This window comes from Gastrolobium bilobum, unplaced genomic scaffold (assembly GCF_033153095.1).
Source record: "Gastrolobium bilobum isolate Gb01-03AN ecotype WA unplaced genomic scaffold, APGP_CSIRO_Gbil_v1 utg5539, whole genome shotgun sequence".
Taxonomy (NCBI): domain Eukaryota; kingdom Viridiplantae; phylum Streptophyta; class Magnoliopsida; order Fabales; family Fabaceae; genus Gastrolobium; species Gastrolobium bilobum.
In genome coordinates, this window is record NW_026896577.1 from 93,639 (window position 1) to 118,040 (window position 24,402).

Below are 24,402 nucleotides of genomic sequence, written 5' to 3' on the forward strand. Positions count from 1 at the left end.
TAATTATTTCAGAATCTTTTATGTATAAATTTGGATAAAATATCTTATGCTACTTAATTAAGATATTTATATTTCCTCCGCACTATGTAGCACGGATACGGATATGTGACACGGCACGACACGACACTCCGACACGTTAATTCTAAAAAATGTTAGATTTCGACACGTTAGGACACGTTTTGATATTAAATAATATTTTTAATTTATGTAATGGATATTACATTTAATATTCAATAATTTAACAATAAAATGAAAGTAAACCTATAATACCATTAATTTTGCAAAGAAGCATAAGATATCTCAAATAGTTATATTAGACTCAATAAAATGGTAATCGTAATCTAATAAATCTAATAGTTAGAACTAAAAATGCACGGCAACGCAACCTTTGAACCATTTTTTGAGTTTTTACAACGCGTGTTGCAGTGTCGGAGAATAATATTACACGACACTCCGACACGTTAATTCTAAAAAATGTTAGATTTCGACACATTAGGACACGTTTTAATATTAAATAATATTTTTAATTTATGTAATGTATATTATATTTAATATTCAATAATTTAACAATAAAATGAAATTAAACCTATAATACCATCAATTTTGCAAAGAAACATAAGATATCTCAAATAGTTATATTAGACTTAATAAAATGGTAATCGTAATCTAATAAATCTAATAGTTAGAACTAAAAATGCACGGCAACGCAACCTTTGAACCATTTTTTGAGTTTTTACAACGCGTGTTGAAGTGTCAGAGAATGTCGGAATGTCGAGGAGTGTCGGGCAATATCAGACACGACACGTCAGGATTTTTGAAGTGTCGGTGCTTCATAACCTTCGCATATTATATTATATTATATTATATATATATATATATATATATATATATATATATATATATACGCGGTGTGCACGTGCACGTGCGTGTGCACGTAGGCGTGTGTGGACTCACCTGGGTAAAAAATAATTATATATATCATATATGAAAAATAATTATCATATATATTTTATTTACTTAATCCTCAAAGATATTTAAATATATACCCATAGGGCATGGGGGTGAACTGGAAAGAATAGTTTGGTTGATAGAGGAGTGAAGAAACTTAGCTGAATGAATGAAGGGCGGCCAAGAAATCTCAAAAACGCCATCCTCTTCTAAGGTATCATTTGTTTCGGAACCCAATTCCTCTTTTCAATTTTGATTTCAAATCCTTAATTTTTAGGGTTTTCCGCACACGGGATCCCCAACTTTCGATCTCTGTCGCTTGATTCATTCTTCTTCAGTTTTCATGGAATCATGATAAATAATTATTTTTTTCTTTTTTTGGTCAATGGTATTGTATGCCCTTGTGGGTGGATCTTATTATGTGGTCTGTCATGGTTATGCATTTAAAAAATAAAAATAAAAATGAATGTCACACTGTATTGTGGTTAAGATGTGTTAATTTACTGTTTTGAATGGGTTCATTCATAATGCCTTATTGTGTTTAAATTGCTTTGCTGCTGTTACCTGTGGGTGGTTAATATCAGCTTTTGCCATAGAAAGGAAGGAACCTAACACACACACACAGAGGGTAAGTTCATTGATTAGAAATTGAGATGCAAGTTTGTACTAAGTCGTTGTTGGGTTTAATCTAATGCATTGGATCCAGCAAAGATTGGATCCAGCAAAGGGAACCATGTCACAATAGTTGGTGTTGTCGCCATGTGACCTGAAGGTCACATTCTATTCATGTAATCAGTCTGTTGTAAATGCAAGATAAGGCTGTCTAACACATAGGAGCTTTATAGTACCAGGCTGTTCTTTATTGGGTTTAATCAAATAGTTGAACTTGTGCTGCTTTCTAAACTGCTGGCAGAGATCACAGCTAAGTCAGGGTTCAATTGATGTATACGCTGCACAGTGCACAAGTTGCTTGAAATGGAGGGTGATTGATACACAGGAGGAGTTTGAAGAGATTAGACATAAAGTCATTCAGGAACCTTTTTATTGCAGCAGAAAGGCTAATCGTTCCTGCGATGACCCTGCTGATATTGAATATGATTGCACACGGACATGGGTCATTGACAAGCCTAACCTCCCAAAGACTCCACAAGGTTTTAGGAGAAGCTTGGTACTTAGAAGAGATTACTCTAAATTGGATGCTTACTACATCACACCTGTCGGGAAAAAACTTAGAACCCGCAATGAGATAGCAGCATTTCTTAAAGATCATCCAGAATACAAAGGTGTGTCTGTTTCTGATTTTGATTTTTCATCCCCAAAGATAATGCAAGACACTATCCCAGAGATTGTTGAGCTGAAGGGTTCTGCTAACAAAAAACTTAAGATAGCCAAAGATGAGATTTGAGAAATATCATCACCAGTTTGCATGCGTTGTGGATAGTCATTCTGGTTGGTTTGTTAGATATTAACTCTAGAGACTGTGTTAGGTAAAACCGATCAAGTTTTGTTCAAAGGCTATCTACTGTATCCTTCTATGATCTACTGTTTGTTCAAAGGGTATCTACTGTATCCTTCTATGATCTATCTGTTTGTTCAAAGGGTATCTACTGTATCCTTCCATCTCTATGTACTCCTATCGTTTTGTTTCACAGCAGGCTTCTCTTTCTTTTTAAGTTGTTTTATTAACTCCATATTCTCCATTATCTCTCTATCTTTGTGTGGCGAATAGCTATTACTCCTTAAAACTCCCCACTTATGCCATGTAGTCTAGACCTGTGAAAGCATTTCAACAATTGACTCAAGTTTACTAAGACAATTTTATACATAATATAGGTAACCATGTTAACTATTAGTACAACAAAATACGTACAACGCAATGCATTAGCACTAGCTATTTCACATCTAAAGCAATTAAAATCTCTCATACTCGTAGATCTATATAATGGAGCTCAAAAAATCCAACGCAATGCAATTATATTTCATTGTTTGACATTAAGGAGAAATACTTTCATGATAGTACGTACAACATTAGCACTAGCTATTTCACATCTAAAGCAATTAAAATCTCTCATACTCGTTTACCTCTTATGTCATTCGATACATTTTATTTAAATTAACTACGTCACTACCCGATATTTAGACAATATGGAAAGTGATTGATTGAGAGAAATTTTGGTGGAGATTGATTCAACGGGTGAGTGGGAAAATTGAATTATGGGACAATTATGTTGGTTTGGATTTAAAATCTCTGGCATAATAAAAGGAGTTGTGTATCTAATTAAAATTTTAAGTCATCAATTGTCAAATTTTTATTTTTATTTTGGTGGAACCAATTCAATTGTCAAAATTTGTTGAATGAGTAAATGGCCAAATGTCCAAATTCATATAGTTATTTGAAACTTGTCCTATCAAATAAAAACTATTATTAATTGTTTAAAATATCAAATGAAGAATAAGACTGATCTGTTGAGAACTATTGCATTTGCGTTTACTTATAATTCAATAGTAAAATGAAAAAAACATAAAAGAGCTGCAAGATGAACACCAATGTTAATTACTTTTACCACGTCTATTAATGATCTAATATTGAAAAGGCTATGATCAATGCTGAAGGGAACAATAAGTAAATTTGAGAACAACTGAATTAATCTTTTGTAATTGAAGTGTGATTAGGGAAAATGAAAAATTACATGAAAACTCACTAGATAGCTGTATATATATTATTGTTAATTTATTTGCAACTTCTATTAATGGTTAATATTGAAAAGATAAGCATGTGATTTTGTTAAATAGTCATGTTACTATGAAACGGACATTCTAATTTCCATTTAAATTTTCGGTCGAATTAATCTTGCTGTTTTATGAATGAAAGAAGGTGAGAGAAGGGGCAGAGACATCGCTCTTCTTGGTCAACAACTGTACATATTTGCTTCACTATAACTCTGGCATTGACTGCATTGTACATTGGATACATGATTTGCCCAAAAACAATCATTAAAATCAGTATCATGAATAATTACAGTCATGAGTCGCGATGCAGTCCTCGCCAATCTTCTCAGAGAAATGCTTCATAACCCTCTAACGATTGCCGCACAAAAAATGTTGCAATATTGGTTTAATCTTATCATGGGGGCATCATCCTGCGTCCTAACTACTCGGAGCTCCGACCAAAAATGGTTGGGTGTCACTCGTTCAATATGCGTGGCAGTCAAATTATATGTGTGGCTATTAAGCCCAGTTAGCTGTTGGTAACCAGTAGTACTCAACCCCGAAAGTGTTAATCAGGTTTGGTGTACTCAAGCAGCATGTGCGGGGACCGATATATCTTCACTAGTGTCCAGTAAAGGACCTCTTCAACTCCAAGCTCACCCTCAGCTCTTGCAGCATATATATCCTCGCAGATGGCTATTAACCTACATGAGAAGCATGCAAAAAGAAGTGATTGAAGTTAAAACAGAATGTATCTTAAAGAACACGACTTCAGAGACATCAGTAATGGTTAATTGGCTTGACAAATTCTCGAGGGAAGGATGGGGGAATTTTTTGTCATTTGTACTGCCATCTTCAGGAAAGAAATCTGCAGTACCTGTCACAGGAAGGTAGGTTCTCGAAGGGAATCCTCATCCTTAAGTCGGAGCACTGGAGTCTGATAAAACGACCGACAGCTAGAACAAAGGTTATGTAAAGTCCCCATATGCTGAACTTGCTGAGTGTGTCACCAAGAATACCCTCTGTAGCAGTATTATAAAATTAGAGACATTATACAAGGTATTGCCAGGCACAAAAATGAACCATGGACATTTATTTTCAAAAAAATAAATAAATAATGCCCTGGACAACTTACGTGGTGGTGTCTCCTCGGATATTATGATTGCCATAGGTCCTGTCAGACCTCCACAAAATCCACTTAAATTTGATGGATTAATATCTTGGAAGGCCCACCACTCAAATTGCTCGCGATTTAAAATGAGATCAGCACTAACAGCTCTATCCTGAAAAATTGATTTCGAATTTTCTAAAAGTAATTCAGGAGAATTATGATGCAAAACATATAAAATTATTACAATAATCTGAGACATGAACACCACCTCTCCTCCCTCTTCATGATTATCACTTTAATTTCAAAATTTTAGTAATTCCTAAGTCAGACTGAAGGAAAGGTTCCTATGTTATTAGAAAGATTACAGCAGTAGATAACAAAGATGATTAGCTTCTACCCGGTCACCCATGGAATGCCGAATATGCCATTATCTTCTCAAAACATGCAACCAATACTTAATGGAAAAAACACAAAGTTAAGAGTAGCAACTAAAGTGCTCAGATAGGATTACCTCTTCGAAAGGTCTAACGTCACCTGAACCAGTGACACGAAAATATCTTGGATAAACATTATAAATCCTAAAGCTGTTCAAAGAGCCATTAAGAACCTTCAGAACATCAGACTGCATTGGAAGATATTGAGGATCAACAGCCTTTTCATATTTCACAACTTCTTTCCCTTTTGGCCTGTCCCTTGAAAGTATCCAGGTGAAAAAAATTTCCATGTTGGTATACCGTTCAAGGGACTCAATCAATCTGGCCCGAACAACAAGTGGAACAAGCCACAATGTACTAGCATCGGCTTGACAGCATATCAACTGGATATCATTCTTATTATATGCATCCAAATAGCCATATGGATCAGGATTGACATCAGAATTGAGTGAATCCCACCGAATTCTTTCACATAGAGTAGTTTGATACAAATTCAACCTTCCACTAACTGTCTTGATATCAACCTGAAAGCTAGCATCTTTAATGGGGTTTGCAATGTTTGTCGGGTTACCACTGCTATACATCTGTAAGGAAAAAATAAGAAAATATTACTTCAATAAATTTGAAGGGGAATCTTGGCACAATAGTTGTTGTTGCCAGGTGGCCTGGAGGTCACAGGTATAAATCATTGCAAATGCAAGGTAAGACTCCCTACTATAGACCCACACATAATAGGTTTGATCCTTCCCCGAGCTGGGAACTTCATTGCACCAGATTGTCCTTTTTAAACTTTAATTAATTTGTTATATGTTGTAGTGACTGGAAAATTGCAAAGGTCAAACATGCGAACATAAGCAGTGCCAATGCATTCAGCTTCAATAAGATAATAACACACGAGTTCCCTAATGATATCACAACCCAACACCAGCATCCCTAGATAAAGTTATTGAGAATTTAGCATTGTTATTAAATTATATTCGTTAAAAAAAACAGTAAATTAAAATTATACCATTCACTATTTCTATTTTTTTTTTTAATAAAAATCATTAACGGAATTGTTAATTATGCTATTGTTTTGAAGAAATTTTATATCACGAATTTGTTTTGAAGTTTGTAACAAATCAGTTGCAAAGTGCCAGACACATAAGCTGAAGATCAACCTAATTTGGTACTGTCTCAATTATCACTTATAGACTTGTAACATAAATCCAAGGTCCTGCAAGGCACATCACAATGTCCTGATTGCATGTTACAGTACCAATACAAAATTCAATAAACTTTCCTAATGACATTTAATTTAAAATATATGTTGTAAATAATAATTATTTAGTTATTAGTTATTATTTATTCATTTATTTGTTGTATTGGGCCAAGCCCATTAGGTCAAAATTAGGTCAAGTATTCTCTATAAATAGAGAACCCTTTGTACAGATTATTTACAATTCAATAATATTTCAAATACTCTTTTCTTTCAAGTTGGTATCAGAGCTCTCGATCCTGAGGGCTCTGCTTCCGCGCCTATTGTCTTTAGAACAAGAACCTTTTATTCTTTTTGTCTCTCGCTGCCATCAGCCGCCAACGGATTTTTTCCGGGGACCTCTTGGACCGAGAAGATCTCTGTTATACTGGATCTCTGTTTCTGTTCATCGTCTCCATTATTCTTCATCACAAGACAGCATCTGTTCATCACGATTGGACCCTTTCCCGGTGGTTTTTCAACTCCGAACAGACCCAGAAAGAACCGTGCTCACCGAACGACGTTGCTCCAGAAATTTCAGACCGGACGGCCACCGCACGCGCCGCCCCTTCAACCGCGAGTGAAGCCCACGCGCAGCCAATCTCACCGGCGCGTGGCGGCGCGTGAGACCATTTTTCCGGATTGGACCACCGCGATCTTGATCGTCCCTTCATCCTCTTTCTGGATCTGTGCTCCTCTCTTTGATCGGACATCGTTTGGTATTTATTTGTGATTTTTTGGCTTCTTAGAGCTTTTCTTTAACCATTTTCTGTGCAGTATGGCCTCTTCTCAAAGGAGTTCTTTTTCAAAATTTTATGATGGTACCTCCTCTAGACCTAAGAGAGATGATCGATGGTGTTCTTATTGTAAAAGAACAGGTCATATCAAGGATTTATGCTTTTGCCTTTATGGAAAGCAAACTGTCTTAGAAAAGATGGCAAGGATGCGTGGTCAAGCGCATTTTACTTCTTCTGAAATAACCCCTGCACCTAATGAGACCCAATCTGCATTTCGTCCAGATGAGTTGGAACGACTCCGAACCATTCTTGATTATCTGAGTAAGCCATCTGATACTAGTGCTTTGGCTATGACTGGTATGAGCTCCAAAACTCATTCTTTCATTTCTTCATGTAATGATTTTAAACATTCTTGGGTTGTTGATTCTGGTGCTACTGATCATATGGCTTGTTGTGCTGACTCCTTTATTTCTTATCATCCTACCATTGAAACTCATACAATATCCATAGCTGATGGCTCACATACATCAGTTGCGGGTTCTGGTGACATAAACTTACAGCAGTCCTTACATCTTAAGGATGTTCTTCATATTCCTAAACTCTCCACGAATCTTCTTTCTATTCACAAAATTACAAAAGATTTGAATTGTACTGTAACCTTCTTCCCTACCCATTGTGTTTTTCAGGATCTCGCCACGGGGAAGACGATTGGTAGTGCTAAAGAGCAAGGTGGGTTGTACTATCTGGTGTCACAATCTCCCGCAAATAAAGTAACAGATCACACCTTCATGTCTCATGGTCAATCAACTGCTGATTCTTTAATTTGGCTGCATCATAAGCGTTTGGGTCATCCTCCATTTAGTTTACTCAAATCTTTATTTCCGTCATTGTTTTTGTCTAAGTCTGTTGAGTCTTTTCATTGTGATGTTTGTGAATTTGCTAAACATCATCGTGTGTCTTTTCCTTCTAGTATTACTAAGAGTGTTGAACCTTTTGATCTTATTCATTCTGATGTTTGGGGTCCTTCTAAGGTCCCTCATTCTTCTGGAAATAAATGGTTTGTTTCTTTTATTGATGATTGCACTCGTGTAACTTGGGTTTACTTAATGCGTGAAAAGTCTGAGGTACCACAACTGTTCTTTCAATTTTATAAAATGATTGAGACTCAATTTTGTAAAAAAATCAAAAGACTAAGGACAGATAATGGTACTGAATATATCAATCACTCTTTTTCCCAATTTATACAAAATCAAGGTATGATTCATGAACTTACTTGTGTAGACACCCCTCAACAAAATGGGGTTGCTGAAAGGAAAAATCGTCACCTTCTTAAAGTTGCTCGTGCCTTACTGTTTCAAACACATGTACCCAAATGCTATTGGGGAGATGTCATTCTTACTGCAGCGTTCTTGATCAATCGTCTACCCACTCGGGTTCTCAATCATGTAAGTCCTATTCACTCCATGACTTCTTTTTTTCCTTCTGTTCCAACTTTGCAAAGTCTTCCTCCTCGAGTATTTGGGTGTGTTGTCTTTGTTCATATTCATAAACAGCATCGCAGTAAGTTGGATCCTAGGGCTCTTAAATGTGTCTTCCTTGGATATGCTCCCTGATAAGAAGGGCTACAAGTGCTATCACCCTGGAAGTCAGAAATTTTTTGTTTCTATGGATGTTACATTTCAGGAATCTGAGTCCTTTTTCCAAGGTCCTCATCTTCAGGGGGAGAATAATTCACCAGAAGACTCATCACCTTCCTTCTTTGAATCTTCAGTGTCTATTCCTTCACCTGTGTCAGTGTCTCTTCCTCTTGTTCCTGTTCCTAATGTGTCTATGTCTGATCCTCCTATGACTGATACATCAAGTACACCAGAGATACGGAAGATTGTAACACCTGAATCGTCTGAACAGCCCACATTACCTCAACAGCAACCTCAATCGTCTGAACCACTGGTAAGTCCTGAATCTCATATTTCTGATCATGATGTTAATACTTCTGATGACTTACCCACTACTACTGCTTCTGATGATTTACCCATTGCTTTAAGAAAAGGAAAAAGATCTTGTTCCAAGAAAACTTGTTCTTCCTGTCCCTCTTGTACTCAATACCCTATCTCCCATTTTGTTTCCTCTGCTAATCTTTCTGTGCAGCAAAAAAGCTTTGTTTCAGCACTAGACTCCATTGCAATCCCAAAATCAGTACATGAAACTTTGAAAGATGGGAATTGGGCTCAAGCCATGCAAGAGGAGATGAATGCGTTGGAGAAAAATAAAACATGGGAGGTTATTGATAGACCCAACGGAAAGAAAGCAGTAGGGTGCAGATGGGTTTATGCCCTGAAATATAATTCTGATGGCACTCTTGAGAGATACAAGGCTCGATTAGTGGCCAAAGGTTACACTCAAACCTATGGCATTGATTATGAAGAAACCTTTGCTCCAGTTGCAAAGATGAATACAGTGAGAATCTTGTTGTCCCTTGCTGCCCATTACAATTGGGATATAAATCAATTTGATGTGAAAAATGTTTTCCTCAATGGTGAGTTAGAAGAAGAAGTCTACATGGAAATCCCGCCTGGTTTTGATTCTGTGAAGGGGAAAAATAAAGTTTGTAGATTAAAAAATGTCTTGTATGGATTGAAGCAGTCACCTCGTGCTTGGTTTGGAAGGTTTACTAAGGTTATGATGACCTTAGGATACAGACAGAGTCAAGGAGATCACACTCTTTTCTTCAAGCACTCCCAAAATGGGAAGCTTACTGTGCTCCTTGTATATGTTGATGATATTATTATCACAGGTGATGATTTTGTGGAGAGACAGATTCTGCAAACACGACTTACCTGAGTTTGAAATCAAAGACCTTGGGAAACTGAGATATTTCTTAGGGATAGAAGTAGCCCATTCAAGCAAAGGAATTTTTATCAGCCAGAGGAAATATGTTTTGGATCTTCTCAAAGAAGCAGGAAAGCTCGGGTGTAAACCCTCTAATACTCCTATTGAGCAGAATCACAAGATGGGCTATGAAGAAGAGAGTCCTCCAGTTGATAAAGGACAATATCAACGGCTAGTTGGGAAATTGATATATCTGGTCCATACTAGACCAGACCTAGCTTATGCTGTTAGTGTTGTCAGTCAGTTTATGCACGATCCAAAGAAAAAACACATGCAGGCAGTAGAGAGAATTCTTCAGTATCTTAAAGGTACTCCTGGTAAAGGATTGTTATTCCGACGTGATGGCAATCTATCTTTAGAAGTCTACACAGATGCTGATTATGCTGGATCCGTGACTGACCGTCGTTCTACCACTGGTTATTGCATGTTTCTTTGTGGTAACTTGGTGACATGGAGAAGTAAGAAACAAGATGTGGTTGCCAGATCAAGTGCAGAAGCTGAATTTCGAGCTATGGCTCAAGGCATTTGTGAGTTACTGTGGCTGAAAATTGTACTTGATGATCTCAAAATAAAATGTGAGGGACCTATGAAGCTGCTATGTGATAATAAGTCCGCTATTTGTATAGCTCATAATCCAGTTCAACATGATCGGACTAAACATATTGAGGTCGATCGCCATTTCATCAAAGAAAAACTTGATAGCGGGTTGATTACCACTCCATAAATTTCCACTGGGCGTCAATTAGCTGATCTATTAACAAAGGGGCTTCCTTCAGACAGATTTCAAGAACTTACTAGCAAGCTGGGAATGATAAATATCTATTCCTCAGCTTGAGGGGGAGTGTTGTAAATAATAATTATTTAGTTATTAGTTATTATTTATTCATTTATTTGTTGTATTGGGCCAAGCCCATTAGGTCAAAATTAGGTCAAGTATTCTCTATAAATAGAGAACCCTTTGTACAGATTATTTACAATTCAATAATATTTCAAATACCCTTTTCTTTCAAGTATATATAAAAGTTTCGGTTATGTTCTAATAATTTTTTTTTTTTACTTAATATTTAACTAGTAAAATGATAAATGAAATGCTTTTTAGTCAAAGACCGGTAGAAGCTAATAACTAGTAATATGAAATTTAGGTTCATATTCCAACAGATCTATAGAACAGAAGTGCCAAACACAAAAACATATCTCACCGCTATTAATAAATTATGAAATCAAAGACTGTTATAATTTTCTTACCAGCATTGGAGCCCATATAACACAAATTAATACAAAGAACAGGCATATTCCATTGCAGCATTTGGTCATTTTCGTTTGCTTCTCCCCCTGTTTGTGTGTAGCTCTATTCAAGACTGAATCACATTTGACAAGGTACAAACTTGCATTTATGTCCTCAAGCTATCAAAATGGGGTAAAAAAAGATGCAGGCGTTAGTTTCCAAACTAGGCAGAATTTAGAAGCAGAGAAAACAGCACAACTTGAAAAAGAAGCTCTTCCAAATCGATTTTTATAGACGCTTATGCCGAAAAAATAAGCTAATCTAACAAATGCCTACTAGTATCCCAAAGACATTCAAGTGCCCGAAAAGAAAACAAGTCCAATCTAATGATAGGGTGTAGAAACCAATGGTAGAACAACATAGTTTTACTTCTTTTTTTCTTTTGAAAAACAATTAAAGAATAGCGGAAACCATCTCAAATTGTATATGATGCTACCAAATAAATAATACAGAGTATAACCAACAAACTAGAGCCATTTTATTCTAAAGAGAGAAATTTTGGTTGACATCTTCAATAGTTTTTCTTATCGTCCTTCCATTTGGAATAGGTTGGTGTTACCAAACATATATAATGATATCTTTTGCTAGTAATGACATCATGAAATTTTCAAGTAGCAGCCGTTTTATAATTGAATCATCTGTAACAATAGAACTTCAATAATAATGTACTTATGATAACACAACATTGATTCCACAAAGTCTCAATTTGTATTTTCTTGGTGGCTGTTATGGTCAGAAAATTAAATGAGAAGGACATGTAAAATTCTTCAAGGGCAGAAAGGTCACAAAAAACCGAGCAAAAGCTCTGGCAATTAATCTTTCAATTCAAAATTAGAGGTGCAAAGACATACAGTAGGCAAACCCAACAAAATCATCCTCAAACTCAACCTCCAAAAGGAACAAGATAAGTACATCAAAATATCAGGAATCGTAGAATTAATGTATACTAAAACAGCTTTTCAATCACTTCTCTATCAATATCACTAAGTATTGCAAGTTGTTGAGAGTGTTGTAAATAGAATAGTTTAGTGTAAGGGATCATCATAAAACATTACTCATGTAAAACAGCATCTCAGCCATCATTTTCAGATAAAGAATCTTGCTAAACTTCAATATTTCTTAGGGATAGAGATGACCCAGTTCAAGAATGGTATTGTTATATCCCAAAGAAAGCATGCTATGAATATTCTTGAGGAGATAGCTTTGTTGAATACAAAGCCAATTGACACTCCTATGGATCCAAACGTCAAGTTAATGCCAAATCAGGGGAGTCATTCTAAGATTTAGAAAAGTATAGAAGATAAGTTGGGAAACTGAACTACCTCACAATCACTAGACCAGAGTGTAGTGAGTCAGTTCTTAAATTCTCGTTGTGAAAATTACTAGAATGCAATGATTTGTATTCTTAAGTACATCAAGTCAGCTCTCGAGAAAGGTTTCTTCTATGGATACAAAGGTCATACTAGTGTTGTGGAATACTCAGACGCTGATTGGGCAGGTTGTCCCACTGATAGAAAATGAACCTCTGGATATTGTGTGTTTGTTGGAGATAACTTAGTTTCCTGAGAAAGTAAAAAATAGTGTGGTTGCCAGATTGAGAGCTGAAGCAGTGTATCGTTCCGTGACCATAGCTACTTGTGAACTTATCTAGCTAAAACAATTGCTTAAGGAACTGAAGTTTGGAAAATGCTCGAGCAGCAACACTCATTTACGATAATCAATCTGTTTTGCATATTGCCTCTAATCCAATGTTTCATGAAAGAGCTAAGCATGTTGAAATAGATTATCACTTTGTTAGGGAGAAAGTCTTGTCAGAAGAGATCATTTCATATTTCATCAACTCAAATCAAATGATCAATCGGCAAATGTCTACACCAAGTCCTTGAGGGGTCCTCGAATAATTACATATGAAACAAGCTTGGTGCATATGATTTATATGTTCCAATTTGAGAGTGTGTTAAGAGTGTTGTATACATAATAGCTTAGTGTAAGGGACAAAGTTTCACATCATGTATTATTCCTGTGTAATCTCTTTTATTCAGTTATATATTAGTGCCTCCGTTATGTATTTTAATCACGTGGATTACATTATATGTCTTATGTTTTCTTCTCTCTTAATACAAGCAATAAAGTGATAGTTCTCCTAGTGCATTTGCAGACTAAAATATGATGTATGGGCTGTTATACCCATTGTCTTTTTATCAGCAACATAATTCAAACGAGAATTTTTTATTCAATCAATTAATTATTTGAGAACAGTCCTGAACAAAGATAAATCCTTCAACATAATATTTTATCAAAGATGTTGCCAAAAAAGGTCTCAAATGAAGGAAATTTTACTTTTTTGTGAAAGAGAGTGATTTTAGAAAAATATTTACATATACCTTTAGCCAGTCATACATGGTGAGGGATGTAGTTGTGCATGACCAGTCCAGTACACATCGTAATTCATAAAGGAATGGCAGAGCACGATAAAGTCTATATCCTAAGTAATTGATTCGTGAAACTTCACTGGTCAAAAATTGCCGATACAATGTGCTCTTGTGAGGAATGCCATAACGGATTTGTACAGCCTGCAGTGCTAGAGAAGCTGCTTTTGCAAGAAATATGGCCCGAAGAGCCAACCGAGCTGCTTGTTGCTTTGATGGCTCTAATTGCCAATCATACCCAGTAACTGAATATGTGAAGAGAATGAGGTTGAAAATATAGAAAATCACTTTCCCAGTGGCAAATGAGCAGAGATATATTACACGATCAAGCACAATCAAGAAGAAGATAGCCTGAATAGAAGAAGTAACTCTTGTTAGGAGTCTACAAGACATGGCAACTCTAGTCACACAAATAAATGCAATAAATTATCTGGTTATTCTAACATATCTATTCATCAAATAGAAATTGATACAAGATATTTCTTAAACATGCCAATAAAGAATTATAGTCATTCTCTTTTGCAGTGCTATAAATTCTAACCTCTATAAACCACTCCCTGATTAAACCCCGACTAGCTAAGGTGGGGCAAGGGCAAAAAATTCTAACCTCCATAAATTAGGAAAAGCAAAAACAAAATCAAAATGTTCTATTCCCTTCGGAAATCAAAAAGAATCATAAACTGAACCATTTCAAAGGTTCTGAACAATTTTCTTGAGTAAAAAAATATTAGAGAACTACATAAATGTTGTCATACTTCGCCTGCTTCATTAACCCAATAAACAGGTCAAATTTGTCTGGATACGAGTTAAACTATTTAAGTTTATAAATATAAATATGGACAAAACAAGAGCCACTGCTCCTTTGTGACTAAAAAGTCACGAGTTCTGTTAGAAATAATATTATTTTATTATTATTAGAATAGTCTAGAATAGTCTAGATTGTGGGCTTGGCCCATTAGGTCATCCCATTAGATCTTTTTAGTCTCTATAAATAGAGAGCCTCCTTGTACAGACTTACACACTTGAATATACAATATATTTCAGATTCAATTTGGTATCAGAGCTCTCGATCTGAGGGCTCTGCTTCCGCATATATATATATATATTTTTTTCCTTTCGTTGTACCGCCGTGCATCATACCGGCAACCTTTTTCAACCCTCCGAACATTGTTAGACCCCTTTTCGATCTCAGATCATCATCCTCCTTCATTATTTGACCAGAAAACACTGTTCACATCGCCAGAAACACTGTTCCGTCACTGTTCATCACTGTTCCGGCCACCTTTCCGGCGAGAAACCACGCGATCAGGATCCCCTCACGCCGGCGACTGTCCTAGACCCGTCCCAAACGGCCGCCGCACGCGCCTCCACGCGCCACCACAGCTGTCTGCGCGTGGGCCTCACGCGCCACCTCTCTCCGGCGCGTGTGCACTGTTCCGGCCACCTTTTCCGACCAAACCAAGGCAGACAGGCTCACCTCTGCCTCCTCCTTCCAAATCCAGTGACCGATCGTTGTGGGTCTCTTCCGTTCGAGGGTTTCCAGTGCAAAAGTCGCTACTTTGTTCCTTTTTCGCGTAATTTTTACAGTTTTTTGGTTGTCTGATCGCTGTTCCTGATGGAAGGAACCAGTAAACATTCTTCCGGCATCATTTCAAGTGCTATTCCATCTATCACAACTCTGAAATTGACCGGATCTGCCACTTACAAGACCTGGTCTACCTCCGTTAAGATCTGGTTTACCGGTCAAGGCCATGACAAACATCTCACCACTAAGAAGACTGATATTTCCCAAGATCAGATGACTGAATGGGAGAAAGTTGATGCTCAGCTCCTCAGTATTCTTTGGCAATCCATTGATTCATCTCTTCTCAATATTTTCATTCCTTTTGAGACCTGCTATGATGTGTGGACGGAAGCCAAAAACCTCTACACCAATGATATTCAACAACTTTATTCCATTGTCTCCCAGATGATGGATTTGCGCAAATCACCCGAAGCTCGTATGGAAGTTTATGTTGGTAAGATTCGTTCTTTGATGCAGGAATTTTTGGCTATGTTACCTCATGCTGCGGATGCTACAGTGTACAGGACGCAAGTGGAGCGTCTCTTTACGGTTGTGACTCTCTCTGGTCTCCCTGACGGATTAGAAAGTGTTCGTGAGAACATTCTAACCAGTACTGCGATTCCCAGCATATCCCAGACCTTTCAGCGCCTTCTGAATCTTCAAGATAAAGTGGCTCCCGCACACGTCACAGCTACTGACTCTACTGCTCTCTTGTCTGATTCTGCTGCTTTAGTCTCTCGTGGTAATTGGAACAATGGTGGACGCGGTCGTGGTCGTGGCCGCGGACAAGGCGGTCGCGGGCCCATGACATCATATGGCCCAGGCGGGCGCGGACAGACGATGTCGTATGGACAGGGTGGCCGAGGACAAAGGCCTCGGTGTAATTATTGCCAATATCTGGGCCACATTGAAGAACGTTGTTATAGAAAGTACCCTCACTTGAAGCCACCACATATGAACTTTGCTCAAACAGATGTTGTGCCGCCCTCTACCGGATCAGTGACTATTTCCGCTGCAGACTATGAGGCCCTTCTCCAGAAGAGTTCTTCTCAGCCACCTGCTCCAGATACTGGTAATCATGTTGCTTGTTTTTCTCAATCGTCTCTTGGACCCTGGATAATAGACTCAGGTGCTACTGATCATCTTTGTGGTAATAAGGATCTTTTTACTTCCCTTACCTTTTCTAATAATCTTCCCTCTGTTACTCTTGCTGATGGCACCAAGGCTCCTGCTCGTGGCATTGGGCAAGCCAAACCAACTCCCTTCTTGACTTTAACCTCTGTTTATTACATCCCTGGAATTCCTTTTAATTTAATTTCTGTTAGTCAATTGACCCATTCTCTTTCTTGCTCTATCACCTTTTCTAAACAGTCTTTTTCTATGCAGGACCCGGGTACGGGGAAGACGATTGGAGCGGACGGTGAGTCACGAGGTCTCTACTATCTGCATGCACCCTCTGCTCCAGTTGCATGCTCTCTCACAGAGTCTCCTGAGCTTCTCCATAGCCGTCTGGGTCATCCAAGTCTCTCGAAGCTTCAGCATATGGTTCCTTTTTTGTCAGGTCTTAAGTCTTTGAATTGTCAGTCTTGTCAGCAGGGAAAGCATACTCGTTCTTCCTTTGCTAGTAGAGTCAATAAAAGAGCTGATGCTCCTTTTTCTATTGTTCATTCTGATATTTGGGGTCCGAGTCGGACTATGTCAGTTTTAGGTTTTCAGTATTTTGTAACCTTTATTGATGATTTCTCCCGTTGCACTTGGGTTTATTTAATGAAAAATCGTTCTGAGTTATTTTCAATTTATCAAAAGTTTTGTGCAGAAATAAAAACTCAATTTGGTGCTTCTATTCAAATCTTGCGCAGTGATAATGCAAAAGAGTATGTGTCTCTTGAATTTTCTAAATTTTTGGATACACATGGGACGATACACCAGACTATTTGTCCCCACACTCCACAACAAAATGGAGTCGCTGAACGTAAAAATAGACATCTAGTTGAAACTGCACGTACTCTTCTCATTCATATGAACGTCCCACTTCGTTTTTGGGCAGATGCTATTATCACCTCATGTTTCCTTATCAACCGCATGCCCTCTTCTGTGCTAAATAATGATGTTCCCCACAGTATTTTGTTTTTCGGAGCACCTTCTTATCCTCTGCCTTTACATATTTTTGGTTGTACTTGTTTTGTTCATGATCTTACTCCAGGTAAAGACAAGTTGACATCCAAGGCCTTCAAATGTATTTTCCTTGGGTATAACCTTTTTCAAAAAGGGTATCGTTGCTATTCACCTGATCTCAAGCGTTATATCGTTTCTGCTGATGTCACTTTCCTTGATCAGCAGCCTTTTCACTCTACTCCGTCTCCAGTGTCACAAGTTGATCAGGTCCTTCCTGTTCCTTTTCTTGACTTGTCTTTACCAGCTCCAGGTGCCCCTATTCCAGAGGAGCAACCAATTACCTCCATACCTGCAGATCGTCCTCTCCTCACATACCAGCGTCGTCAGCCTGCACCTCCTCCAACTTTGCCTCTTGATGACTCATCGCCCTTTCCCGTCGGCTCTTCTCCTCCGGATCCTCCATCAGAGACTCCTCCCATTGCCCTTCGGAAAGGTATTCGATCCACTCGAAATCCTCATCCCCTTTATTCTTTCTTGAGTTATGACAGACTTTCTTCACAACATTTTACTTTTGTTTCTAGTCTCTCTTCTGTTTCCATCCCTAAAACCACAGGTGAAGCACTATCTCATCCAGGGTGGCGCCAGGCGATGCTTGATGAAATGCAGGCACTTCACTCTAATGGCACTTGGGATCTTGTTCGTGCTCCTCCCGGGAAGTCTGTTGTTGGTTGTCGATGGGTGTTCACAGTTAAAGTTGGTCCTGATGGCACTGTTGATCGCCTTAAAGCTCGCTTAGTGGCCAAGGGATACACACGGATCTTTGGTCTTGATTATGGGGATACCTTTTCTCCTGTTGCTAAGATGGCTTATGTTCGCCTGTTTCTTGCCCTTGCCGCCATTCATCACTGGCCTCTTCTCCAACTTGATATTAAGAATGCTTTTCTACATGGTGACTTGCAGGAAGAAGTTTATATGGAGCAACCACCAGGTTTTGTTGCTCAGGGGGAGAATTCTGGATGATATGTAAACTTCGGAAATCTTTATATGGCCTGAAGAAATCTCCTCGGGCCTGGTTTAGCCGCTTTAGTTCAGTTGTTGAATCCTTTGGCTTAATCAGAAGCAAAGCCGATCATTCTGTCTTTTACCGGCATAGCTCTTCTGGCCAGTGCGTTTATCTCCTGGTCTATGTTGATGACATTATCATTACAGGCAGTGATCAGATCGGGATTGATCAGTTGAAAGAGCATTTATTCAATCGATTTCAGACCAAAGATCTTGGCAGACTTCGATATTTCTTGGGGATCGAAGTTGCACAGTCTAGGCGGGGCATTTCCATCTGTCAGAGGAAGTATGCACTGGATATCCTAGATGAGACTGGAATGTTAGGCTGTAAACCCATTGATACACCTATGGACCCCAATGTTAAGTTATTACCAGGACAGGGGGAGCCACTGCCAGATCCTAGTCGCTACCGCCGACTAGTTGGAAAATTGAATTATCTTACTGTGACAAGGCCAGATATCTCCTTCGCAGTGAGTGTTGCAAGTCAATTTCTTGATTCTCCCTGTGACTCCCATTGGGATGCAGTTATTAGAATTCTCCGATATATTAAAAAGGCGCCAGGAAGAGGTTTATTATATACAAATAAAGGGAGTTCAGAGATCTCTAGTTATTCAGATGCTGACTGGGCAGGTTCTCCTTCAGATAGACGATCCACCTCAGGGTATTGTGTTCTTTTCGGAGGAAATTTGATCTCTTGGAAGAGTAAGAAGCAAACTGTGGTCGCCAGATCCAATGCGGAGGCAGAATATCGGGCAATGGCAAATGCAACCTGTGAGCTCATCTGGCTGAGACAATTGCTGAAGGAACTCCATCTCTGTGAACAAAGGCCTATGAAGCTCATTTGTGACAACCAAGCCGCTTTGCATATATCCTCTAACCCAGTCTTTCATGAGAGGACCAAGCATATAGAAATTGACTGTCATTTTGTTAGAGAAAAGATCCAGTCAAGGGAGATCGAGACAGCATTTGTCAATTCCAATGATCAACTTGCGGATGTATTCACTAAAGCTGTTAGAGGTCCCCGAATAGATCATATTTGTAACAAGCTGGGAGCTTTTGATATATACGCACCAGCTTGAGGGGGAGTGTTAGAAATAATATTATTTTATTATTATTAGAATAGTCTAGAATAGTCTAGATTGTGGGCTTGGCCCATTAGGTCATCCCATTAGGTCTTTTTAGTCTCTATAAATAGAGAGCCTCCTTGTACAGACTTACACACTTGAATATACAATATATTTCAGATTCAATTAGTTCGAATCTAGAAAACAATCTCTTCATAAATATGCAAGAGTAAATATGCAAGAGTAAAGTTGCGTACAAAGATTATCCTTACTTCACCCTTGCTAGTCGGGGTTAAATGGAAAGTGGTTTAATATAAATAAGGACAAACTTTTTCAGGGCTGTTAAAATTAAAAGAATAACAAAAGGCTAAATAAAAAAGGAAAAGGTATAGACATACCATCAAAATAAAGACATATTCTTTTGGAAACTGGTCTTCAAGCTGATACACTTCAAGGAACTCACTTTTATTTTTTAAGACAGACTGGTAGAAGATGGCAAAAAGAAAGAATACAATCAGATCCGCACAAAATATGTAGGCATACAGATCAATTTCTCTCTTGCCTCCACCAATTACAGAAAGAATACGGTAAGGGAATCCCACTTCTTCCACATAACCGGCATGCTGAGCTGTGAGGATTTCCTTGGCTACATCAGCAGCTGGAGTCAAAGACTTATTCCATTCTGCTGAAGAACAATCAATTACAGGAGAGGCATACACAATCTCAAAAACAACCAAGGCAACATTGGAGTTTTCTTGACTTCTTTCAATACTTTGAACATTAACCCTACTAGCAAAAGAGCAAAGAGTTGGGTTCTTTTCCTCACACTTATCATTATGGACAAGTCTGAGCAACTGATTAACTCCAGATTCAATCCTCTCTGGTTGAATCCCATCCTCTGGCCAGAAGTTGACATCCATAGACACCTGGACAAAATAAGGAGGAGATTCTGCTTCTTGGGTGAGTGATTTCCAGTACCTGAAGAAGCTTCTGATTATTAGTTTTACCATATTAATCATCTGATTTAGAAGATCCCATGCTCTCTCTTGCCAGTTATAACTAGTGGGATCATCTTTTGCGTGGAGATCATTCCTCTTAAACTTGAAGTCAGTAGAAGACATCCATTCACCATCTTTAGGCGTTATGGAACTTTGAATGAGCGTGAATATATAGACAAGAAAGAGAGGTAATGAACTCACAACAAATGAAGACACGATTTTGCGTGTTGGAAAACCTAATTCTCGCAATAGGCTAGGATCAATACTCAACCCACAGTGCTGGATGATAATTTGGTACAAATACTGAAGTAAAATATAAACTTCTGTGTAGATCAGCATGATAACCCAGAAGATGTAACTTGGGCCTGTATTTACACATAAAGCATACAAGAAGAGAGCCCCAAGATACACCATTGATAACAAACTGAAGTTCCATAAGAATACAAGAACAAAGCAACAGTAACATACTACGTCATTATTGGAACGCATCTGGTACCATATATATTGAAAGATCCTTCCAAACTGCAGACTTGCAGCATCAGAACTCTTATCAGACTGCAAAGAAGAAGAACGACGCATATATAAATGTTGAGCTTTCTGACTCTCCATCTTGTCATATACCTGATCCTCAATGTTTATGTGCTCATTTGAATCAGAATCTTCTTGCGAAATATTCAGAAAGCTCACTAGGTTATTGACTGCCTGGTTTCCAATGGACTGTACCTGGGAAACACCATCACCTATTAATTGTACAGCAGACTTCAATGGGTTTTCTTTTGCATGCCCTTTAACTTTTTCCTTGTTCCCTGAATCACTAGAAGAAGTATCAATATCTATTTCAGTAATTTCACAAAGAGGAGAATCTACTGAATGCCTCATATACTCCTCTGTTAATGGAGTTTCCACATTCATGCAAGCAGATGAATTGTGCGGTTCAACTGGAAAAACAGAATCCTCTCTTATTGTATGATCTAGTCTCCCTTGAAACTGATGTTCTTTATCAGGGATTCCAATGTCATTGTTTGATGCAAGAGAAGCGCTTCTCCTCCTTCTTAGACCCTCACTGCTGTGAGAAAAACCATCAATACAATTAGTGGATGTGTTCATGCTATGGAGTTGTATTTGCAGGTTGAGCATTTCAGATTTCATCTTCTCCACCTGCATATTACGCTGTCGCTTTTTCTCCTCACTTTCACGAATTTGTTGTAATTGTGCAGTTTTCCATGCAGCCTTTTTCTCTTGCTCACGCACAATAGCACCAATTTGCTCTGCTTCCAGGTAGCGGCACACATAATCAAACTCTTGCGAGGAAAACATATATGACTGAAGTGATACCAGCACAAAAATGATAATCTCTACAATAGCAGATCTTGCTGTAATCCGAAAACCATAATCATATTTATAAAAACCAATCATCTCATAAATGTTATTCACTGACTCACACTTCCCAGCACATGTTCCTCCAACAAAAGGAGACTGATAAACAAGAGAAAGAATAATAACAGCAAAGTTGTAAATACGCAAGAACTTGAATATTTTGTTCTTTTTCTTCAGTATTTCAAGTCTCATCCGAAAGAATACCAGAGCAAAGGCTAGATAACCAAGATGAAGAATGTCATATTCAAGTGTTCCAGTAATTAATATTAATATGAGCACAAGATCTAACAGATGGCAATAGCAGTAAAGCCTCAAATAGTCAAGAAAGGTCCACATGCTTTTAGTTTCAAACGAGAGATCTCTCCAAACAAATGCGTTCCTTCGTTGAGACATAATCTGACGATATGTTGATGATCCTGAAAAGCTAGACAGCCGATCAGCACGAAGTTTGAAACAAGCCAGCATGAAGACCACAAAGTAGCTGATCAACATCCGGGGATCATCAATGACAAATCCTACAACAGAAAAAGGCAGTGAAATAAAAGGCTATTGAAGGCTTCAATGTACAAAATAATATATTAAATAATACATGCATATTCAAATACACTGGTGGCAAGCCCCTAACAATTTTTATAAAAAACTGATGTTACTAGTTTCCATTTGTGCCATAAAGGGTGATCGCAATAGGAAGAAAATGACAAGATAATGCAGGTATCTGAACAAAAGTAATTAACAGATAAGTCTAAAACAAAACTGTCTAATGCCCTCACATCCTTAAAGCATTATAACGAAATATAAAGGCATGATCATGTAATTCTTCCTTTAAGTTGCAATTCAGAGAAGGATAAGAGAATCCTACCAAGCCAACACTTTTCACAATAATGGAAATGCAGAGTTGAAATTTTCCAACAGTCATGGCACTGAATATCAGTTGAAACATGGGAACTCATAGACAGCATATCCTTCCAGATTACAAAATATTCAAGGATGAGAATGGAAGCAAACAAAAAGACAAATATGGGCCAGACTTTGCGTATGATTTGCCGATTCAGAAGAATGCAAGCAGCAAGCAGTGCAATATACAGCATGGATAATGCATTCAACAGGGCAAAGCTTGCCAGAAGTAATGATATCATGTTTATCTCAAGACCAAACAGATTAAACAAATTCTCCATCCAAAATTTCAAATATACTTTTAAGACGGTTTTCTGTGTTTCAAACCGCTCCTTTCTCAAAGAAACAATCCGTTTCTTGTTCCACTTGTGACTCTCCTTGGTGCTTCCCCAGATAAACCCGAATGAATACTTTCTACTATTACTGTTGGAACCTCCTGTTTTAGAGGATGGAGCATCATGCTCTTGAGAAAGACCAGAGGTTATAATTTTCAGTGATTTGCTAGACGACCCTTCTTGTATTGCAGATGGCTGATGTGAGTTACATGATGGTTTAATTTCCTCATTGCATGTAGTAACATCATTGAATGCATCTTCTGTAGAAACAAACAAAGGACAAGGTTCTTCCCATTCTTCCTTGCTTAGAACTGAATTTGGCATTCTTTCCAACCAACGGAATACATTGTATTGAAGGGTACAAGCCATAATCACCAGCACTTTTCCCCTCAATCCTGATTCTAGACCCCAAAAGCCTGACTGGAATACATGGAAACCCAAAAAGAGAGATATATCAGAGTACTTCTGCCCTGGAAACATTTTAGCCTGCATACCCCACATCTGAAAAAGATACTCAGCTGTCACCAGAAAACCTGTGTATGCTAAGAATGATTTGGATGGGACACTAGAAGTTTTAGGTAAAATGGAGCAGATGGCCAAGCCAAGAAGATACAAGAAACCAAATGCACTAATTGGGGACAAAGAAGCATAAAACAGAGCAATAAGCAAGATCTTCTGGCTGTGCCAGATAAGAAATCTCCTTGTAAATCCAAGTGCTCCTGGCTCTAACTGATCCATGTCATCCTGCCGGTTTCGCTTGCTCTGTCTCCTCTCATAGCTATAAAGTTGCATAACAATTAAAACTGCCAGAGACTCCCAAACATTTTCAAAAGAAGATGCATTTGAGTCATATCCCAGATAAAAATAGAGATCTATCCATTTGGACAACCAAACCTCAAGGCTTGAAAAGCTGCTCAAGCTATATATGAAGATAAACACCAAAATTGCATAAACTTTCAATGGAAGCCAAAGCTGTCTTTTTGTTCTCTCAACAAGTTGTCTTCCAGTAATCCACAGAAGGAGAAGGAATATGTAACCAAATGATATGTAATTTGGTCTCACCATGTATACTGTGAGAAGTATAGTCAGAAAAGCAATGTAGGTGCCACATGATCGGTATACAGATAGGAACTTCTGCCCAATTGCACTGAGGTATGAAGCTATTCTTTTTTCTGTAAAATTAAAATATGAGGATGGAACATGGATCACAATCA

At 38.0% G+C, this 24,402-nt stretch overlaps 2 protein-coding genes across 5 annotated transcripts in view; one reads left to right on the top strand and one right to left on the bottom strand.

Annotated features, from left to right (window-relative positions):
- The first annotated feature begins 1,035 nt into the window (after nucleotides 1–1,035).
- LOC133300694 (methyl-CpG-binding domain-containing protein 4-like) lies at nucleotides 1,036–2,626 on the top strand. Its single transcript, XM_061500268.1, has 2 exons — nucleotides 1,036–1,162; nucleotides 1,862–2,626. The coding sequence occupies exons 1-2, from the start codon at nucleotides 1,118–1,120 to the stop codon at nucleotides 2,351–2,353; spliced, it is 537 nt and encodes a 178-aa protein (XP_061356252.1). The 5' UTR covers nucleotides 1,036–1,117; the 3' UTR covers nucleotides 2,354–2,626.
- A 1,182-nt stretch (nucleotides 2,627–3,808) lies between these two features.
- The window catches only part of LOC133300687 (piezo-type mechanosensitive ion channel homolog), a 71,399-nt gene continuing 50,805 nt past the window's right edge, over nucleotides 3,809–24,402 (bottom strand). For all 4 annotated transcript variants that reach the window (XM_061500258.1, XM_061500257.1, XM_061500259.1 and 1 more), the window contains 8 exons: nucleotides 22,819–24,360; nucleotides 19,983–22,474; nucleotides 13,735–14,130; nucleotides 11,311–11,469; nucleotides 5,280–5,786; nucleotides 4,793–4,940; nucleotides 4,535–4,679; nucleotides 3,809–4,361 (listed from right to left, as the gene is read on the bottom strand). In XM_061500258.1, coding sequence (XP_061356242.1) covers nucleotides 4,226–4,361; nucleotides 4,535–4,679; nucleotides 4,793–4,940; nucleotides 5,280–5,786; nucleotides 11,311–11,469; nucleotides 13,735–14,130; nucleotides 19,983–22,474; nucleotides 22,819–24,360 — 5,525 coding nt within the window. In that variant the 3' untranslated portion in view covers nucleotides 3,809–4,225. The remainder of the gene's footprint in view (nucleotides 4,362–4,534; nucleotides 4,680–4,792; nucleotides 4,941–5,279; nucleotides 5,787–11,310; nucleotides 11,470–13,734; nucleotides 14,131–19,982; nucleotides 22,475–22,818; nucleotides 24,361–24,402) is intronic.